General features: G+C 33.0%; 1 protein-coding gene and 1 long non-coding RNA gene across 15 annotated transcripts; one reads left to right on the forward strand and one right to left on the reverse strand.

The window, feature by feature from the left end:
• The first annotated feature begins 893 nt into the window (after positions 1 to 893).
• LOC119078545 (COPII coat assembly protein sec16) lies at positions 894 to 20,169 on the forward strand. 14 transcript variants are annotated; one of them, XM_037186177.1, is made up of 14 exons: positions 899 to 1,158; positions 1,347 to 1,601; positions 3,669 to 3,812; positions 4,406 to 4,456; positions 8,084 to 8,107; positions 8,234 to 8,296; positions 13,582 to 13,666; positions 15,085 to 15,267; positions 15,677 to 15,904; positions 15,965 to 16,137; positions 16,196 to 16,405; positions 16,484 to 16,592; positions 16,962 to 17,630; positions 18,563 to 20,169. In XM_037186177.1, exons 2-14 carry the CDS (start codon positions 1,536 to 1,538, stop codon positions 19,252 to 19,254), a joined length of 2,697 nt encoding a protein of 898 aa, XP_037042072.1. In that variant the 5' UTR covers positions 899 to 1,158; positions 1,347 to 1,535; the 3' UTR covers positions 19,255 to 20,169. The 14 variants fall into 14 exon arrangements, with proteins under 14 accessions (XP_037042042.1, XP_037042049.1, XP_037042072.1 ...); XM_037186147.1 differs by having other exon boundaries at positions 894 to 1,158; positions 8,084 to 8,296; XM_037186154.1 differs by lacking the exon at positions 4,406 to 4,456 and having other exon boundaries at positions 894 to 1,158; positions 16,827 to 17,630.
• LOC119078634 lies at positions 1,617 to 2,083 on the reverse strand. The gene is made up of 2 exons (XR_005088038.1): positions 2,019 to 2,083; positions 1,617 to 1,932 (listed from the first exon to the last, which is right to left on the reverse strand). It is a non-coding gene; the product is annotated as an uncharacterized LOC119078634 (long non-coding RNA).
• Positions 20,170 to 22,362: the final 2,193 nt, after the last annotated feature.

Here is a 22,362-nt window from a genome sequence, read left to right on the forward strand (position 1 = left end):
CGTTGCATGTATGTGATGGGTGAGTAGTATACTCACTAAATAGCAAATTTTATGTGAAGTATTAGTACAGGTTCCAAATTTTTATTTTAACGAGTGGGGACGTTATGGCCTGACTCGAAGGAAAGACCTGTATTCCCACTCGTCAAAATAAAAATTTGGAACCTCGTACGTACAGTGCTTTACGTGCCTCTGGTCGGTAAATGCGAAAAATGTACTCAAAAAATTGAATTTACCGACCAGAAGCTCGTAAATTCATATTACTTCCAGTTGCATTTTTTAATCGAGCAAAAAATTTAATATTAGTTATAGAATTGGAGAACACATGCTCAGACGATCCCTGATCTTGCTAATTCGCTACGAATGATATTCTTAAAAAGTATATAAAGGCTCAACACAGATATAGTTGGGCGTATGTATACTGGCTTTGGCTTGGCGTGGAAGTTAAATTCGTTAATGTAAATATTTACATTTTGCAATAAAGAAATTACGATTCAAAAAATACAATTCAAATATTCGTGCTGCAATTTCCTCGAAATTCGTATCGATTTCCAATTTTAAAATATAGCCAACAATTATTTACTATCTGGTCCATAGTATAGTATACGCTTAGCATGAATAAATAACGTGCGATCGTTAAGAATCGTAAAAATTGGGTGTCGAAGTTACCGAAATAAAAAAAAAAAAACATTAAAAATGTGTTCGAATTGGATTCACACAATTTAAACTTCGGCAATGTTAAGTCGACCACATTTCTGTGGATTTCAATACGCAAACTCAAGAGTTTCCTCTCATTCCTGTCTTTGCTGGTTTCATATACATTCTTAAGTATGTGCCAGTGATTCTCACAGTTTTACACATCGTTATAAGTGAGCGATATTTCCATGCTAAATATCGTTTTTCTTCATCAATTTTAATACTATCAGCCGCACACTTCTCTAGGTACAAAAACGATATTAATACGAATTCACGATGAAAATCTATTTCTGTGGATTTCTGTCATAAAATGCAAAAACACTGAAAACTATAAAAAAAAAGTTGGACAAATTCGTGCGCTCTCAGCACACACTGAGAACAATCACTAAAAATACACGACGATATTGTACGGCACAAGAGTTTTCATTAGTGATTCCTAGACCACAGTGCAACGAAAAACAAGAGGTTTTTATTAGAATCGATTTTCTTTTCATTTTTACATTTTCTGATTCTCCGTTGAACAGATTTTTTGAAATAAATTTTTTGTTGTAAAAATTTCGTTTACTTTTTATGTGAATTTTTTTGTGATTTTTTTGTAAAGATAACATAACGCAACAAGTTTACAATTTTTTTATGATTTTCTTTCGATATAGCTACCGTGCTGGTGATATTTATTTATTTATTATTCTGTCGGTAATTGGGAAAATAATCTAAAGCGAAAAATTATTCGGCACGGCAGTATTGTCGAATAGAAATTGGTTTATTGAACGATAAATAAGAAAATAAGAAATTTTTAGAAAAAAAAGTGGTTAAAAAGCTGTAAGGAAATAAATAAATAAAAAATGGAAGTAGCTGAAGCAAATGGTGTGCAGAAGAGCTCAACATCAATGTCCGAGAATTCGTCAGAGGTAAATTAGATTTGTAATAATGTTTTCGCCGTAGAGATAGTAAAGTGTTCAATAAATTTGGCAAAAAAATAGAGAATTTGTAACCGATTCAAGGTTAAATAGTTGAAATTCTCATCAAGTTCTTTACTCTCAATAAAATAGTGTTTCTTTCTTTCGATTTTTTTTTCTTCATCGTTTGGCAAGGCGCTAACAATTCAAATGCAAAATTTTGAGTTGAATTTATTAATACATTCAGAGCCCAGATAAAAGATCTCAACATTTACAACGGCATGCTGGACAATTATTCCAACAGCAACCGACTTATCTCTGATTTATATTTTCGCTTCGATATCTGATGCTTAGAAAAATATATAAAAAAAACGAAAAGATTAAATTAAATCTTAATTTATACCCACCATATGACAAGGAATCACATACGCGAATTTTCCAAAGTCACTTCTCAGATAAAATGTTGAATCGCTTTGAAATGTTCTTGTTTTTTTTCTATCAACTCACTTTCATTGATATGAGTACCAAATACCATCACAGATTTGTAGGTGTAGGGTGGGTGGAAGAATGTCTACGTATACAAAAAAAATTATTTATGCGAAACAAAAATGTGACTGATATCAATGGCAAAGAAAAACTATTTTGCGAAAGTTACGTATACTGGTATATGTTGGACCTTCTCTCACATAACCAACGTCATAATTATAACATAATTTCGATTGGCGTCGTTCATCTGACATAATGCTGTGTCTGTTTTTATTGCAAAACGATGTGAAAGTGTAGTTCATTTTCGGCTTACGATAATTGAATCCTAATGATCATTAGGATTTGTTTATAATTTTGGGAAAATTAAGCATATTAACACCCTGAACAATCTTGTTAGTACAGGCAGATTTTAACTCGAAACCATGAATACTTTCTCGACATTTTCAAACTCAATTTTTACTGGCCATGTGGCTCTAATTAAAAATACCTGCAGTCTGAGAATTCGTAGCATTCAAAAACTGAAATATGTGATCTTCTTCTATAAAGAAAACGTTTCAATTAAAGTTTTTCCATCAGGTTAAATAATAAGAATTACGGTAATTAGTTATTGCACAAAACATTTCTAAGTCGTTTCGTTCCTCCAAATAACTGTAGGTTACTACTTGACAAGTGAACGCAACTGGTATGATATGTGCACGAAATAATTAGCATAACTCACATTATTCGATACCAGAATTTGTAGTCAATTAAGACAATTTAGTGTTTTTTAACATTACTTAATTAAAAGCGATAGTGTGCATGTGTTTAAATCGAAAGTTTTCTTCCCAGAATAGTTTGTTTAGACAAATCTATGAGCAAGCAATTACTGAAGAAGTGAGATGCCAGCAGAATATTTAAGTAGGAACTACATCTCTTAACCTGTCACAGACGGCAAACATATTTACAGTTTTACTATCTAATCTATTACTTCCTTTGATCGAATATTTCCAGAGATTGACTTCAGAAATCTTTTACTTCATTTGTTATAAATATGCTTTTAAGACCACATTAGTCAGAGCTTGTCGTTTATTCTTGCTATCGTTGGGGATAACAGATGACAGCCGTCTGTAATTGGTCAATATTTGTCATACACTTGGTTTAAATAAAATTGCAAAACATAAAAGCTTCCAATTCAAATTCAAGTTGATATGTAAGAGGAGGTTGTGATTTTCACTTTCATTTTCCCCTTCATACAAAATAGAGTCAACTTATAATTTTCAACTTGCACGTCAGCTTATAATTATTAGGGATCATTCATAAAAGACGTTCTCTTTTTTCAGTGCTGCTAGCAGATTTAAATCATTAATAACTCTCTAAATATGCGTTTTGGAGGGTATATTAGGAGGTACAACACATACTTGACTCACGAAAATGCATATAATGCTAAGTGGAAATTTCATTCTCCGTATTATCTAAATCTAGTTTCTGTATTGAAACTAATTTTAGCTAACTCATCAATTGATATTATTCTTCATGATACTTACTATGTTATTGACCACTCATTCATGCCCTATACCTTCCTATATTATAAAACACATTCATTGTTCTTTACAGGTCAGTGTAGAAAAAACGGCCTCTGGAACCATTGAAAGTGCCAAGTCTGTGCAGAAAAGCGTTGAGCAGTCTGTGCAACAAAGTGTTCAGAAGTCGGAACAGAGTACTCGAGTGGTGCAACAGTCTGTGACATCGTCGTCGTCGGTGAGTTCATCACAACGTAAAATGACTTCATCATCAGTTAAACAAAGCATTAAAATTGGTGCTAGTACAGGAATTGAAGAAATTGAATTTTAATAATGGAAATTAACAAAAAAAAAAACAATTTTTGATGTTAACTTTGATGACGACGAATGAATGAAACATGGAAAATGGAAATTATTTATTAGTATTTGTCGCAATTTTTTTTTTTAATTTTCATTTTTTTTAATTATTATATCGTTACGAAAATTTGATTTTGCTTTTAAACATTTTTTTACTTAGCTTCTATTTAAGCTTTGTTTTTGTTCATTTTTTAATGTGTTTTTTTTTTCTCGTTTCAATGTCTACAAAAAAAAAATCGTTTGTGTAAGTTTGTTATTTATTCTGTTTTTTTGAATTTTGTATTTTGTCGTTTTTGATACTACAAATATGTATCCCACCCACTTATTCAGTAATTTCATTAATCGCAGAAATTGCCAAACAAAAAATAATTGTTGCAAAGAATTTTTGTTTTTAAGATTAATTAGAAAAAGCTTCGATCTTGTGAGTATTTCATTTTGAATCTTAATTGACAATTTTAATCTCTTGTTTTGTAGTGTCCGTCCGTAGAAGTCCCAATTGTTGATTTGTCTCATATAAACGAAACGGTAAATCTGTTAACAAAATCGAACAAAGTAGAAGTTGTGAATGTTAAAATTTAAGCATAAAACACTGTGATTGGTTCACTGGAACCGTTATTCGATGGTATTAGAGAGTTGTGTCATTTCATAATAATTTTTTATCAAATTAATCCATTATTTCCATCGTATTCTACACAGTTAATTTAGCTGTCCACGATGTGGATATTAATTTTTTTTACAATTCTTTATAATACTAGGCCACATTGACATAGCTTGCAGTGCTGCTGATAAATTACGTAACGGTGGAGGTGGTTTGTTAATTTTTATTACACTTTCCATGCAAAAAATATTCGCCTTCGTATCGATTACAGACGATGACGGGTATTATGTTACGTAATTTATGAACAGCATCTACCTTCTAAAACTCATTAATCCTCAAACTGCGTAGAGGTTGATTTTTCTATAGTGACCTTCCAATATTTTTTTTTTAATAAACGAACTAAGATCAAAACAGAAAGCCACAATGAAGCGCTAATTCGGTAAGCCATGAAGCCATGTTAATCTAAAGAACTTTGTTTTCTAAAATTTAAGGTTCTCTTCATCTGCAACAATAAATGTGTGAATATTTTCAAAATAAATTTAATTAAGGAAGCACACAAAGTCTAAATTAAAGGAATGTTAAAGCTGCCCAAAATAGGCGTTCTTTGAGTAATATAGAACTGGATCGGTTTCTTTCATTTAAATTATATTTTTTTTGCGAATTGGTGTATTAATAGTTCCAATGACCTGTAGGTTTGGAAACTCACTTCAGTCTACAAAATCAAATTTAATAATTAGAAATTTAAATGAAATTCGTATCATTCATGGGATGTTACTGCCTTTTATAACTTTTTTTTTTCTACTTCCACAGCTTTTCTGTAATGACTATATAAACGATATGCTTTTTTTATAAATCAAAAATGAAATAAAATTATATTATAAATAACAAAAAAAATATTCTTTTTATTTGACACAAAAAAAAGCTTTCTCCTTTGCACACATTATCTGAAGATAAAAAAAAATATTTGAAATTTTTTTATTTCTCATTCACACAAAATAAAAACATACCCACATCACACAAACACACAAATCCATCGTCATTTCTAACTTAAAAAAAATAATTTAAAATGATTTTAACTTTTGATCAGTTCTATATCGCTCTCGCTCAATTGATTCGTATGTAACCGATACTTTTTCTTTTAATTAACAATAAAAATTATTTTTGTTTTTAATTTTGCAAACTGAGCATTGCTTTAATTGAGACAATCGCTACGATTTTAATTAAATGTTGTTCGTTGGCATTCAATGTTTTAGCTTTAGTTGGGTATATGGATATTTTCTAGGGGTAAACGACTTACAAATTAGGTGCCATATTTTGGACGAAGCTGAGGGCTATGCTTTTGATTTCCTTATAAATTTCAATAGAGATTTCTCAGAAATTGAGACAAGATTATCTAGAGTCGTTTACCCATCCAGACATTTCAATTTTAAAGTAGGAATTTCAGAAATATATGTATGGCCACTCCACATTCAAAGCAAAGACAGAAACATTTTTTATATAAGAGGGAATAACTCTGAATTCATTAACAAAGCTCTTGTCAATGTGCTACTCTAAAACTAATTAGCCTTCTTAACTTCCACGAAACAGCAATCATATAGAAATATAATCATTAAATCTATTACTTCTTTTGTTTAGGTGTTCTTTTACTTCACTAGTTTTAACACAAACTTTGCTATATAAGCTAACTTTAGCCTAGGTAGACCTCATCGCTTATTTTTATCGACATTGTTGATAGCAGTTGAAAAACCGTTTTTTAAATCTTAAAAGTATGTTGATCGATATTCGTGTTTATTAAAAAGCATAACTCTTTTAACACTTAAGAATGGGTAAAAAATAAAAAAAATTCTTCATTAAATTTGTGTCTAACAAATATTTACTAATTTTAAAAATAATAATCCATTTACATGATCAGAAACTTTAGAACACCAATACAAGTTTTTATTAACACTTTGAAACCAACTCATTCATTACTTCGACGAAATGGAAACACGAACACACATACACACGAGCAAAACACATTTCACGCACACAACACATACACACAATAACCTCGTACAGAAAACTCTGAAAAATAAACAGAAAAACACTTGTTCTGCATTTCTTCTATTTTTTTTTTCTCGAGTTTTATATTTAGGACTGCCACCAAATGACACAGCTATAAATCAGCGACAAATATACCAGTAGTGTGATGTGATGCTAAATTCAATAGATATATAATTCAAATGAAACAATTGGCTAGGCAAAGATATGTTAGAAAAGACAATCGAATATGAACGACACTCATGGTTGAGAATTCGTTATTTTGAGATGAATTAATTGTTTTAACGTAATTTCAAGATCAATCGGTTAAAGCCAACTGAAGAAATTTATGGCTGAAGAATTGAAAATATCAACTAGAAAAATGAGTTTTCTTCTCGGATGAGCTAGTGTTTGTTCTTGCCAACGACGAGGCTTACTATAGAAAATGTTTATGAAATTACATTTTCAAGAGGCGGCTTATGAATTACTATTCTATATCTAGTAAGATATATCATCGTACCATGCTTTATAATTACCACAATGTAAAAGCTACCGTAACAGTTCGTAGTCAATCGATGTAAAGCTTAAAGCTTAGGTATTAATGGATGTTTAAATTCTATACTTATTAAGCATCGCTTTTTATGTTGTTGAAGCACCAGACTAGCTTTGACGCCACTTTCACAACCTTCGCATTCATAGCGCGAAGCAATCTGCCTATGTAGTACTGTTGGCGTAGCTATATTTTTTCTATTTGTTGCATTAAAAAAATGGTATTTGCTGAACTAAACGCACATGGCAACCGATCTATGCATCAATATATTTAACAGAAAAATTCAATTCGCGCATACTTGTCGATCATTATTTTTTGAAACTTTCCTACTTTGATACAGGATGAAAATGGCGAGCAAAAACCCAAAAAAGTAGTGAAAAAGGAAAAATCAGTCGATAAAAAAGAGAAGAAAGTCGAAAAAGAAGCAGCGCCACCACAACCCGAAGCGAAAGTAGCCGAAGTGGTTGAGGAAAAAGTTGAAACTATAGTTGAGACTGTAGCCGAACCCAAACCAGTTGAAACGAAAGTCGTTGAAAAAGTTGAAGATAAAAAAGCAGAAGTAGTCATTGAGGAGGTAGAAGAAGAAGTGGAAGAAGTTGAGGAAGTCGAGGAGGTCACTGAGAGCGCAGAAGAAAAAGTTGTTGTTAAAGAAGTCAACAAAGTGATAATTGAAGACGTCAATGATGACGAAGAAGAAATAACAGCCACAATAGTATTGAAGAAGAAAGAGGTTGTAGAAGAACCGAAACCGGTAGTAGCCAAGCCCGTTGAATCAGAGCCATCAAGTGAATCTGAAGAGGAAGAAGAAGAGGAGGTGGAGGACGAACCAAGTAAATCTAAAAAAGAGCAGTCCGAATCACCAGCTGAATCAGCTGACGATGAATCCGAACAGTCCGACACAGACACAAAACCATCTACACAAACTACAGTCACTCGTGAATCATCACAAAAGACACAACAACTAAAAGAAGCTTTATCATTGCAGCAATCCGAGAAGACAGCAAATGAGGCAAGTAATAGGGTTGGTGATGAAAGTTCAAGTGGTAAAGAAGGTGGTGCAATTGAAATCAAGCAAGAAAATATTAAAAACACTTTAAAGGAAATTATATCTGATATTGATCGAGTTATTGAACAGGAGGAGCAAGTGCGAAAACCAGATCAAACTGATAAAGCAGAGTCACAAAGCAGTCAGCAACAGGTACATTTGTTTGTGTTTCTTGTTTTTTTTATGTGGCCTTTGTCTTTAGAGATCCAAACTTATTCTTGGCATTGTGAAGACGGTTGTCCGTCTGGTATTGTTAAATATATTTTTAAGAGATTTCTGTCTGAGTTGTCTGCTGTAATATCAAACAGCCTTTTCACAATTTCCTTTTCATGTTATGATTTAACATAACATCAGACTGAATTAATGGATAAAAAAAAAATTCCGATATATCCAACGTATTTTTCAATGTCGAACTTACATGTCCTTCAAATAATTGTTGTTGTTCCTCATGGATTTTTAAGAACCAAAAGACTGCACATTTAACTTAACGAAAAGACTGATAATTTTTAATTTTAAGAAATAATTTACAAATTTTAGAGTTTTCAGGTTGCTTTTAGCTTTTATTTTGGTGTTGATTATATTTTTAAAGTGACTATTGCTTAAGTGATATATGCTTCAAATGGCTTTCAATTTTACACGAGCAATTGTTGCTTCAAATCTTTTTTTTTTGAATTTGCTAAGAAATATTCATCACCACATACAAAATATTGCAGTCATGAGATATATATGTACTGAATCGCAGAAATTAATGATATTTCTGTAACATGACCTTACCATCTGATGAAGTGATTAAATATTTAATGACGTTAAAAGTGTACGACTGTATTTGGGTCAGCTTGTCTGACTTTTATGCGAGAAATATCTATTTGTTGTCTGAGTTCATCCACAAATCTTATGATGTTACGCATAATAACAACATTTACGTCAGCTGCAATCTATAAATACTCAATAAATTTTCATTTCGAATGAACGTTGCACAGATGAATTGATACATTCTATTCCACTCTCTAAAGGAAATTGATTTTCATACGTGAAACCGAGAATAACATCAATGGAACAACGAAAACCTATTTTCTCAAATAACAATCATAAAATTGAGATTTTTTTTGTTTAAATTTAAACTTAAAATCCAACGTATAGATCTACCTAATAGCAGAACTATTCCATTATCATATCATTTCGTTTGTGTGCTGTGTAGTATTAATCGTCGTAAAACCACTCCTACAAAATTCATTTTAGCTCTATGAAAAACGATTTTCCCTCTTTTCTTATTTTTAATTTTAATTTAAACAAATAATTGAGAACGAGCCAACGAAATAAATAATTTTTATTTATTTTCCTTATGTTGGAGAATGTATTTACTCATCTCGTTGATTGTGTACAATATATAGTGGTACATTGAAATGATTTGTTAATTCATTATTTGGAAATCAAATGGAAATTTTTCGTTGTTTTGACTGTTCTACATGAATTAACTTCCTTAAAAATAGTAATTACTTATACATGTAAACGGATCGTGTAGCGAGTATATTTTCGAAATTGAAGACAACGTTTCTGTTCTGCTAAGTGTGTCCCGTTAATTCGGTCTTTTTGCGAAAATATAAATTTTCCAAAATGGGTTAATTGCCTTCTGGGTAAATTATGCCACATTAACAGATTTTGCACGTAAAACACCATCATTACTCACATTGTTGTGCCAATTTATTAAAACGAATCAACGTCGGTGGGGCATAGAATAAACAAAAATCTTTTGAATATGAACAAAAAAAAACTCACAAGAAGTTCTAATCTTTCGACAAGTACGGAATATCTGTGTAACAATTTTTGTTTAAAAAAAAAATTCAAAATAATTAGACAGCCAGTCTCAATCAAATAAACAAAGTGCCATGATCGTTTAAACATTCTGAATTTCGATTTATAATCATGGAACACTTGGAACACGTGTCTTGATAGAAACGAATTCTGCAATTTGATGTATACTTTTGGCGAAGATTCAATTCGTTTCTTCTGTGTAACATTGTTGGGAAGTAGTTACACAGTAATTACTTCGGCATTAATATTGTCATTGCGTTTTTCGCCTAAAAGATTTGTTAAATTCAAAGTCGCAAAGACGATTCTCTCCAATTTTATAAACGCAGATCGTCGTCAGGTGCACTTTAGATAAAATATATATAATTTGATTCTCTAGTATGCAGGGAATTAGCCATGGCTATGCAACAAAGTCATTTTGAAGCGACTCAAAATTACATTTAAAACAAAAATCACATGGCTCGAAAATGTTCGGTTGATTTTATATCGTATTTTATCTGCTAGTTCGAAAAACAGATAGGTAATGACTCAATTACCTATCAGTTTTTAGTGAGGTAAAATATAGTACCTAGGATTTCACAAACCATTTTCAACCCTACCATGCAAAAAATTTGAAAATAGTAAATTTCTGCCACAGAGAAGAACATAGTTTTTGCTGAAAATAAATGGTATTTCCAACAAAAAATCAAATCAAATAATTCATCATCATAGATTCAAGATTTTAGTCAGTAGTGTATCATCGACACATTCTTTGAAAGACAGACACTGATCCCATGCTTTTTATGCAATTACTTTTAACTAAAAGAATCTCTAGATCGTTTATTTTTAATTAGTAATTTCAGCTTCGTTTGTTTAGAATGCGAGTCCTCATTTTGTCTTGAAACGTTGAAATCTGTTACTTCTCCTGTTCGGCTTAATACCAAATCTTTGACTTCTTCTATGACTACATGTTTTGTTATATTATAAAAGAACAATAGCCAGAGCCCATCACTTATTTTTCGCGTCGCTGTCGATATCAGATGGCTAGCCGTTTCTAAATACTAAAAAACACGATTTTTTTTTAAATATAGAGCAATATGCAGCCGTCAAAGATGATATCCATATTTACCCATCTCTTAGAACACTAAGATATGGTAATCTCATAGAAGAATAAATTTCCGAGAACCCATTCAATCAGTAGATTTGAACCCTAACGATCGTTTATATACCGTGCATGCATCAACAACCAGATGTTGAAAGATCTTTGTTCGCTTCAAGTCAAATATTGTAGTATGTGGAATTATCGAAATATCTATATCGACCCGTATAAACTAAACAATACTCATCGCATCGTTATAAGTTTTATTACGCATTCGTTTATAAATAAAAATGCTTGTCTTCCCCAACCATTCTTTTCCCACCAACACAACGAAAAGATGGAAAAAATAGAAAGTTGAATGCGTTCATTATTAATCGTCTGTGTAGTGTTATAAAACTGAAAACGAACGATTTCCAGGAAAATGGGAAAATGTGATTACATTCAATAGGAATGCTCAGTACATTCCACTATTTATCTCAATATATTCAATGTCATATATTTCAAATTTAGTAATATAATTGCAATTACTCATTCCAAGTTTACTCCAGTCAAACAATTTTTACTATTACGAGCGTGTGTACCGTGCATAAAATGAGTATTGAAGCTGATAAGTGATCGGTACGGTAATTTTAATTTCTAATTTCTTCGCACAGATTTTCACTCACACGATTCATGCTATTTTTATTCTCGCACGAGTGTGTGAAGAAAGAAAAAAAAACGAATAAAATCACTTGTGGAAATCGTCTTACAGTTTCTCTGTGTTACATTGAGAAATTTTTCATCTCGATTCATATGTAAAGCATCCCAACCACATACGAGATTGTACAGAAATAAAGTAAACCCGCAAAAATCAACCAAAAATACTTTCAGCTTCTTCAGTTTTGTACCAGGACTTGAGAAAATCGTGTTTAATCAGTGGCTTTTGAGTCTATTTTTTTGTACTTATTTTGTTTTACGTATGTGTGTGAATGGAAAACAACAAAAATTCTTGTTGGAAAATTAGGAAAGAGATAGTGTCACATAAAATGGAAATATAGACGAAATTGTTGCTAGAAGTAGATTTGACCAGTTGACGGTTCTCGATGTACATACCCGTCTTTGTAACTTTTTCATTCTTAACTCTTATTTGAGAATATTTAAGAATTTATTTATACGACATTGTCTATGTAGTCGTGAACCATTGGAACACTATTCTATGGCACATTTAAACCGATTCTCAAACGATTTTAACTTGACATGGTGAAATTTGTGTGCTTTTTCTATAAAATGTTCATTCGATAATAGAACGACAAATAAAATAAAATTAAAAAAATCCAATAAATAACGACAGTTCGGTAAAACAAAACAATCCAAGAGACAATTTCCCCATTTACTCGCCTGAATCAAGAAATGTATTCATATCAGCGAAGTATTAGCACGAATCAAATTTCATCTATGTACAATCGTTCCCCATTCGATTATCACCAATCGAATACGAGATATCCGAATTTGCAACGATCCAATAGTGTTATTGTTAGTAAACGGGGTTTTAAACCGTCTGATCGATTCGATCCGGCTAAGAAAGAATTTTTGTTGCAACTGAGCAAAAAAATTTGGCAAAGGGTAAGGATTCCAATCACGGCTTCTATTTTTAATGATCACTTTTTGTTTAATTGACTGACTGGTTACGCAATAATTCTAGTAAAAAACATATTTGTTGTACTCGGGTATGTAAAATGGCAATTACACACTTCGTGTCAAGGTCTATGACCTCGCTATTTAAAATATTGTTATTCAATAGACCTGAATGAAGCAGATGAAAATTTTCTGTCTCGATACGAAATATTCATATTATAGCACTTGCAGCAAAATAGGACTTTCCGTTGCCTTTATTGCGAAAAACGTTGTATACAACTCGATAAATGCTTTTTTAGGCACTAGATGTGAAGATTGTCACTCGAGGCCGTAGGCCAAGTGTGACAATACACATCGTGTGCATAAAAAAGCATTTATCACTCTTGGTTGTATAAATAACTATTACGTAACTCAGAGCAAACGTACCGGTGCGATAATGGAATTCCATATAGTTTCTTTTCGCACTAGTGCGAAATATAATATTTTGCAACTTGACAGTGAATTGACATGCACATAAGACAATATCTCCCTGCCATAAAGTTTACAATGTTATGTTTACAATCCATTATTTCAAGGAAAGAGGAGTAAATACGGTTTTTTATGCAATTCGTAAACTTCAGTTTACTTATTAGAAAGTTGTATTTGACCTTGAATGTATCGATTTACATGAAAGTAGTAAACGCAACACTACCGGCTGGCAACGCGGACGTCCTTTATGGACGATCCCTTTGCAGAATAAAGTCGAAAGCTATTTGTTTTAACAGGATGAGCCTGTGACCTTTTTTTATTTGATTTTCAGAACTTTTAAGAGTGCATGTCAGTACCTCTGATAGAAATGCTCAATCATACATTTTGCCTATAAAGACTGTAGAGATAATATCTGAAAATCTGTATGAATGAATTTTCCATTATATTATGTCGTGTTCAAATTGTATAGGATGCAGCACCTGGAAAACCAGTTGATTTACAAAAAATACTCACACCAGCCGAAGATGCTGAAGAGATTGTTCCGCAAAAAAATCGTGAGTTTCAATTCCATTACGAATAAATGGTTTTTGTTTAAAAAAAGAAAATGTTTATCTTGTGTAGTTTTGCAAGTCTTGTTTGTTTTTAAAAGAAAGAAATTATTTTTTTTCTAATTGAAAGTACCACACAAACATATACATTACAAACACAATACTTATGCCCGTCAAGATCATATAAATCATGAAATCGAATAGCATTGCCTCAATAATATAACACAAAAGCTATCGAGCCTGAATGGCATTCGGATTAACCTTCGTGTTATTCATTATTCATGTTTCGATATCAATGCATGGAAGCAGAACCATATGCTTAGAGGGAGTAGCAGTGCCGGACTGGCTCAAAAAAGCCCTTCGGGCGTTGTATGAAGAAATTTTTCAAAAGGTTCAATGTTGCCCATTATCCATACAAAAATCAAAAGACCCTTCGGGAATCGCCCGAACACTCATAGGACCAGTCTGGCCCTGGGTAGTAGATACTTAATTTCTGTAAATTAAATGAATCATCAGGGCTTTTCAGTAACTTCTTATCAGGAAAAATTGTCTCTGAACACTCCAAATAATAAGGAAGGTTAGATTTTAATTCCTGTTTCAGTCGGCAGATATTTAGTTTATGATAGTACATTGAGTACAAATTTTATCCTCATCTCATCACATTGAAGTATGAGAACCATTTGTCAGATGGGTCCTATTTAAATTACAATCATAACAGATTGCACTCGATCGTTTCACTAAACTACTACACGAAATACAACAATTTGTAATTCACTTTGCGCGATAAACTGTGGAAATGTTCTGGCAATAAATTAATTCGTAACTTACCTATTTATAAACTGTGTACTTTCTAGATGTATTTTAAATTGATTTGTCGAATCCAATTTTCTGCTACTTGAATCGCGCAACACGATAAATCAAGAAATTGTTCGAGTTCTTGAGATTTCAATAATAGTTTCAAACTATGCTAGATGCATCTGGTATATTATTCTATTCGCAATGATTTGATCTGTTGCTCTATGACTATTTAATATTTGAACGTAGGAAGAGGGATTAAGTTAGGAATCGAGGGATGCTACCTATAATACCATTATATAACATCCATCAAACACATTTTTCACGACTAATTTCAATCAGATCTTAAATGTTTTCCATTTTCGAACTCCCTCCTCCCAATTTTGATTTTATTTACGAATTTAAATATCGAAAATCAGTTTAATTCTACTCATACGAAATACCTTCCTCTTCAGCCATTTTTAAATAACTTATTTATCGAAAATCGTAACGAAAAGTAAAAAAAAACGAAAAAACAACAAGACAAAACTAAGATAAAACACACAGTTGAAATTATTAAATTAAATTTCGTAGAAAATTAATTAATTTTATGAAAGCAAAAAAATATCGAAAATAATTGTTCTTGGCAGGCAAACTGTATGCATCTTCAGCATTTTTCACGCCTGGCCTCCATCCAACCGTTGAAGATCAAGTTGAGTTGGCTCGACGAATATCATCATCATTATGCGATTCCAGTAATCAACAGTCCAAAGGACAGTCTATGTATGTTAACCGAATGAAGAGATCTGTTAAATGGGTGCACGAAGGGGAAGGTATATACATCACAAAATATAGAAAAAAAAACAATAAATTATTAAGAAAGTGAATAAAATAAGTTTTAAGAATTTTCTATCATCAAAGTCTCTTAATTTATTGAAGAAGAAAAGGACTTTTTAAAGAAATCGAAAGAAAGAAGCATCATTCCATCACTATTTTCATTTAATTTTTTATTTTGAAATTGTTGCTAATTTAACAGCCCAACCACAAGAACTTGCCCAAAAATTAGTTAAATTTTTTATGTTTTTTTTTATTGAAAGTAACTTGCTAAAAGGTGTGTGTTTCTGCTTCATGTATAATCAGGACAATTATATGAGCTACAACACACACCTGTACCTGTGTTGATTGCGTTTGCAGTGTGTGTTGCGCGCTTTGTTAGTGTACACGCAATATGTTAACATTTAGGAGAAGCGGACAACCAACAATATAATGGATATGGTGCGGATAACAGCAAAGAAAATCATGAATTTCAACAAAGAGATAAACTTCCGCTGAAACTAGTAATGGATCCACGCGGACAAGTTCAAGATATCACTACCTTACAGAATTGCGGTGTAAGCATCGATAGCGGTATGCTATCACCAGATCGATGTGCTGAACTGGTAACTGCCCTGTATGCTCCACAGGGAAAAGGTATCATCCATTTTTGAAGTATGGATTTTGAGATTTCACTTTAAAGTCTAAACTCCACAGGAGCCGAACTATTTGCGAAGAGACGTAAGCGCTCCGAAAAATGGATCGTTGATGAAACGAATGCGGCTACAGTAAGTCCATCTGGGGCACCTGGTGGTTATAGTCCAATACCAGCGTACACTGATTTCGGTGTGCAGCGTGTACAGCAAAACATGAAATTGGATCAAATCCAAGTAAATTTCAGCCAGACTATGTTTTACCCCCAGTTAATTCAAATAACTATTTGATCAGGCTAAATATTCTGAACCTCGAGTGAAACTCGTTAAATCGCCATGGGAGGCAGCACTTCAGACTGGGTTTGCGAATACTGCTTTCGAGGAACCTCAATCCTATCAACAAGATAGAGGTTATTCTGCACCACCTCCACAACAACAACAGCAGTCTCAGCAGCCGCAACACCCTGATCCTTATGGCACTCCGCCATATCAGCCATATAGTCAGGTAAGTTTTGTTCTATCGAGATTTAATGGATTCTTTGAGAAAATTTGAAAGAAATGCAAACGTGTACATTTCTTGCAGCCATCACGTCCGGCTCAGCCAAAATCTAGCTCCAACAGCATGCGTGACTTAGCTTATAAGCCAAGTATTCCACAGGGATGGAACGCTCCCCCACCAAATTTGCCTTCAGGTGAGATATTTAAATCGAACTTAATCACACGGAAAAATCCTTTATTTTCAAAAATACATTTTATAGGAAAATTTAATATTTTTTTAATTTAATTTAATTTAATTTAATTTTAATTTATTTGCTTATTAAATGGAGAATTTACTTTTTCCATTTTATTTGTCAATGTATTTATGCTCACAACGCTTTTATATAAAGAAAACATTTTCAAATTTACTTTTTTCTTTAACATCAAAGAATCACCTTCATTTGAAGACACAATCATCCAAAAATCACATTCAACATTGGATCATACAGTAGAAAATGCTTCATGTTTTGTACAGTCGTTGTCAAACTACAATAGCTTAAATCACGCTTTATCGCTTTATGTAGATGTGCATTCTGATCAATTGTCGAATTCAACAATTAACAGCGAATATATGGCGCAACAGCAATTGAAACAAATCGATGACAGTGTCCAATATAACAAAGAAATCCGACAGATTGATGTAAAATCGTCATCAACAGAAAACAATAACACAAACGGTTATTTCATCAACAAAGAAGTGATAGCAACCAAAGAGCTATCCAGTAACCGATCAGCAGTTGAGACCGTTCAACTGAGACACGTTCAAACTAACGCACCGAATGGTGGATGTAGAACAACAAATGGAAATCGATCAAACGATTGTTCCAACAAAGAGAATGAGGAAAATTATGAAAACGAAGAATACACAAAAGTTCCAGTGAAGGATTTGATTTGTACATTTGAAAAACAAACGCGTCCGGTTATACGATATAAATTACGCGAAGATAAATTGCCAGAACCGTCGAAGATGACTATCGGCTTAAGTGTGGATGAGATGAAGCAATCGGTTACACACTCGACTAGCGAGGAGCATAAGATAACGTTAAGTCAAAATGAGCAATTTGAACAGACTGACTCCTATTCGTACAGTCAAAATGGAACTGAGTTTTACGATGAATTTGAATCGTCAAAAAATGAAAACTTTATTAATGGAAACGATGAAACTGTAAATGCCAACATCGATAAACAACAAGGCAAGCGCTTTTATGTGTTTATTTGTTATTCCTACTTTGTGAAGTCCTTCCAAATTTAATTGCTTCCAACTGTTCGACATTGGTCAAAATAAGCCAATAATTATTGTGCAAGTATTGATTAGCTAAGCATGTAAAAGCTTGCTTCAATTTGATAAAAAAAAATTATTTGCATGCAGCTTCTTTTTTACCTTAGATATGAATCCACCCTTCATCCATTATAAACTTTCTTTCAATGTACTGAGATCGTTTGACTTGTAGACGAAAAATAAGCAAGCAAATTCTCAGTTATTCCTTCTCATGTTATTCCACGAGTCGTCGATTATCTTGTTCACTTACCATGAAGTAGTAGAGTCCAGAGATAACGTATAAAGTTGCTCGTGCTGCAGTACTTTATTAAGTCCGATTGAGTTCTTGTTTTCCGGCAAAAGAAAAACTCAGCTTCTGCAGCCGGTAAACTAAGAGCAGTAAAACTGTATCGTCAGTTTAAAGCAACATATCAAGACGTTGAAGTATTGCCGTAAAAGAAGTGACAAAATATCGAGTTGAGTAGTGCAGCTAACGAAATTCAATTTGAAAGTCTCTTTTTTAAGCAATACATTTTTAAGTTCTACCTTACACTTATGTTGCAAGCACTGGATTTGCATTTAAAGAACGTTCACACAGCGTTCTAAAACATTCTTCTAAATGTAGTACTTCATGGTCAATACATTAGTGGATGGTATTTGTGGTTTAAATTGACCAAAATTTGTTAATCGAATCAGAAGAGAATCTCTAATGTAATATTGTTAGCTGTAGCTTGACTCCAACCTAAATGTTTCAAAATTTTTGGATTCTACTCGAAACTACAGATCGTGATATTCGTGTGTCATTCTTTTGACACCACTGCCAAGTTATCCGATAATTAACCAAATTGCAATGATTTCTTTATACAGATGTGTACACTCCACCTGAAATCCCATTGCATGTGTATGGTGCTCCGCCAACCAATAACTATTTGCCAGCGGTGAAACAGCCACAGTACAATGCATCAAGTTATCAGGCACCACCACCCAGCTCCGTGTATTCGCCGTATCAACAGCAAGCAGTGTCTCCACCATCATCTGCTTACTATAAACCGAATCCAATTAATTACAGTCCACCGAACCAAGGAATCAATCAAAATCAACCGTCGACAACATTCAACCCTTCACCGATAGCAAACGACAAACTTGCAATTTTCGAACAAAGTCAACAATATCAATCGTCCCAACACCAATCTCGTCAACAAACGCGCCGACCACTGACCGTTCCCAACACAATCGTCCGGAATCAATCTCCACTGCCATACGGCAGTAGTCCCGTCTCGAAGCCGAACTATGGTCAACAACAGAAATACCCATCCCAAGCACCTCCACAAGGACAACCAATAACTCTGTACAACAATACAAGCAAAAATACGTATCAATCATCGCAGGACAACTATTCATACCAATCGTCACCTGTCAGCAATCCAAGGTCTCAAATTAACTTGGACCAAGTGGAAAATTATAATCGAGCTGCTCGTGGATGGGGACAAACGAGAGACTACTACCGTCCGATCACTTTCTCGAAGCCAAAGGTCGCGTTACCGTATTCGGACTTTTAAATTCAAATAAATTTGAAACAGTTAGTCTTTGTTAAGTTTTTTGAAAAGCTAAATCGAATTATTGTGGGAGAATTAATTTTATTACCGAGGAACTTGTCACATATATCGCGTTCGCTTAAAACAGTGTGTCGGGTCACCAGTTGATTTAAATAATTTTCTTGCTTTTACAGTTTCACATGTGCGCATTAAGTATATTTTCAATTGAAAATTACGATTTTTTTTTGTTTATGGTTTATAAGCACAGAGCTTGACACACCGGTTTCAATTTGTTGTGTTTTTATTGTTTGAAGTAATTTGTCTATAATAAATCAACAGGTCGCTGTTATAACGAAGTTGATTGAATTGCTTTTAGTTCTTCATCAATTTAATGACCCCACAATAATAATAAAAACAAATCGAAACATTATGAAATGACACTATTGTTATTATTATTTATTTATCTAAACATGAAAAATATGATGAAAACGAATGGAAAATGGATCTGATCCAAAGAACATGAAACTTAGTAATTTAATGTAGATTTAAACATTTTCAGCTGGGATTGTAAACGATTTTTTTTTATAATTTGCTTTTGATTTTTGTTAATGTGAAAAATGCAATCATTTTAATATTTTCAGCATTGTTTACATAAATCGCTTTAAAAATAAATTATGATTCCCCAGTGAATAAACAATTTTAACCAAAAAATATTGAAAGGTTAAAAAAAGAGAGTTTTTAGCATTAAAGAAATTAGCTTCAAAATGGAATGTTTGTTCAAGATTATACAAGAAAGAAAAAAGCTAAAACATATTACACAACTCGCTTTAAAAGTCTTAAAATACACAATTTTTATTTTGGTTTTGATTGAAGTTTATTTCATTTCAAAGGATTTTATCATTATGCCGAATAAAATTGATACACAAATTACCAAACTTGGAATTTACTTTTTTTAATTAAGACATGGTGTGTAGGTGTTTCAAATCAAATCAATCTATTTGGTCCCCTGATAAAAAGTGTCTATGGGATCGACTCGATCCGAATCGATTTATGGGTCGCTCAAGGACGAAGTGTGTGAAAAATAGCGAAAATCACATGCAAATCAGGTTTTCAGAATTTTTTTCATTTCGGACTAATGATGAAGAGTGATGTTAGGACATCTTAGTTTATGTTGGTGTAAAATCATCCCGAGAAAGCCTATATTCTGAGAGCAAGTCCTTATCAGTGACGAGCGACACTAAAAATATTATTATGTGGAAATGTTCAGTGTAACCTGGGCTTCAAGATAATGCCAAAAAAAGTTTCATTTTTTCAGATTTGTTTGATACATTCAGATAAAACTCATTACTCGGTACTCCCGGCGAACTTTGGTAAGTTGTACTAGACGTCCACGCAAATGTTCCGATCCCTTGCCCATGTTGCATTTCTCGAAGATTTCAATATGAAAAAATATGAGCTCGAGCCGGAGGCGAATTTTAGTTTAGTAACCGACGAAGCTGCGTTATTTCGCCACTAGTTAGAAAAAAATTCTTTTCAGAGAAAATAAGCGATTGTTTTTGTATCCGCGAGAGGTATGTACTTTCACAAGAACTCTACTATTCTACGTATTATCAGTAACCAACTCACGAAATTCGTTTTCTGTGAAATTTAAACAGACGGATTTTAATAGGTTTTTATGATACAGTATTAAGGTTATAGCCACCGAAACCGAAGCGAAATGACTAACAGAGACACTAAACGCCGATCTACGCACAGATCTATCAGTAGATCCGTTGTTAAGGTAAAATGATTCCATGAAACTATTACTCAAATGATCACGTTCGTTGTAGCTTCAGATTCTCAGTAGATATTAAATCCTTCACAGACTTCAAGTAATATCACCAGTAGGGTGTTTCTCAAAGTTGGTTATCTTACCCTCGTTAATCCATCGGATACTACGCTATTCTTTAGGGCGTATAAAGACCGGAGTTTGGTTGCATAGTCCAGACCTCTCTTTAAACTCATTTTTGGAGACCATTGTTGATGAAAAAGCTTTATCTTTTTCGTTGATTAATGAATTAAACAAGACTATTTAACAAATTCCCATTCCTTCATATCCGAGGATTCACTAGAGTAAGAGAACCAACTTGCTTGTTTGTTTGTTTATTTATACATCTTGAAATTTACATCACCAGACTAGCCCGACAGTATCGATTATTTATGTAGCCGCTGTCCATAACATATGATATAACCGTAAAAGGGTACTTCGGATTCTCTTCCCTGTCAGGGTCGTGGCTGGAGGGTTTTAGAAATGATTTCTCTTAAATTTTCCCGTACAAAAATTTAGGAACGGTTTTGAACCTGCCCTGAAAATCCTGTCTGACGACGTGTTCCCCGCAAAGTTCTTCAAGTGGAAGATCTTATTTAAATCCCGCAGAACATTATTGTATCAACTAATATATTCGCTAACTATTGTAATTATATTGCGGGAAAGTCAGTTGTTGAACCGATTTTATTCAAAATTTTAATCAATCCGGATGTTTTAGTCTCAAAATGTTCCGACCCTTAGTGCTTTTGTCCGTATCACGTGCATGTACTGCTTCGCATCAATATGATGACTCTTCTCAAATTATTAATTACAATAAATATTTGGTGCAATACTATTTGTATGTTTATCAACTTAACACAAAGACCAGCATATTCGGTGGAACTCAATTTCATTTTGAGTTGAAAATATTTTTTTTTCCATTACATTCTGATATGCCTATTGTGAATACGAGCAAGCACTTCTTGGGATCAGAGGACAGAAAAACATTGATTTATGATAAACAATACGTTATACATAACGGTCATGGGCTTAATTGTTAATATTTTGTTGTTTACATACATGGGTCTTCTGTGTAAATGTTTGAGATTCAAGATAAGGTGTCATTGACATTGATACGAAAGAGATGAATAAAAATAGTAAAATGAAGCCACAGCCGTCAATTAGTTAGATTTTTCATTAACAATCAAAAGTGGAATGTGATGAAGTCTTGCTGAGTTATCTGAACTTAAAATAGACTAAACGCGTCTGTGCCATATAAGGGTAATTTAATTATTCATCTTCTTCCTGTCGAACCTTTGTAACAGCGCTCGAATTTTACTGCCGCA

The sequence above is a fragment of the Bradysia coprophila genome, chromosome III, assembly GCF_014529535.1.
Source record: "Bradysia coprophila strain Holo2 chromosome III, BU_Bcop_v1, whole genome shotgun sequence".
NCBI lineage: Eukaryota > Metazoa > Arthropoda > Insecta > Diptera > Sciaridae > Bradysia > Bradysia coprophila.

Bases quoted from the DNA above. Each gene is read 5' to 3' on its own strand.
- LOC119078545 (XM_037186124.1), top strand. From the start codon at position 1,536: ATGGAAGTAGCTGAAGCAAATGGTGTGCAGAAGAGCTCAACATCAATG. The intron at 1,602-3,668 runs GTAAATTAGATT...TGTTCTTTACAG, and splicing joins TGTCCGAGAATTCGTCAGAG to GTCAGTGTAGAAAAAACGGC. The intron at 3,813-7,438 runs GTGAGTTCATCA...ACTTTGATACAG, and splicing joins CTGTGACATCGTCGTCGTCG to GATGAAAATGGCGAGCAAAA.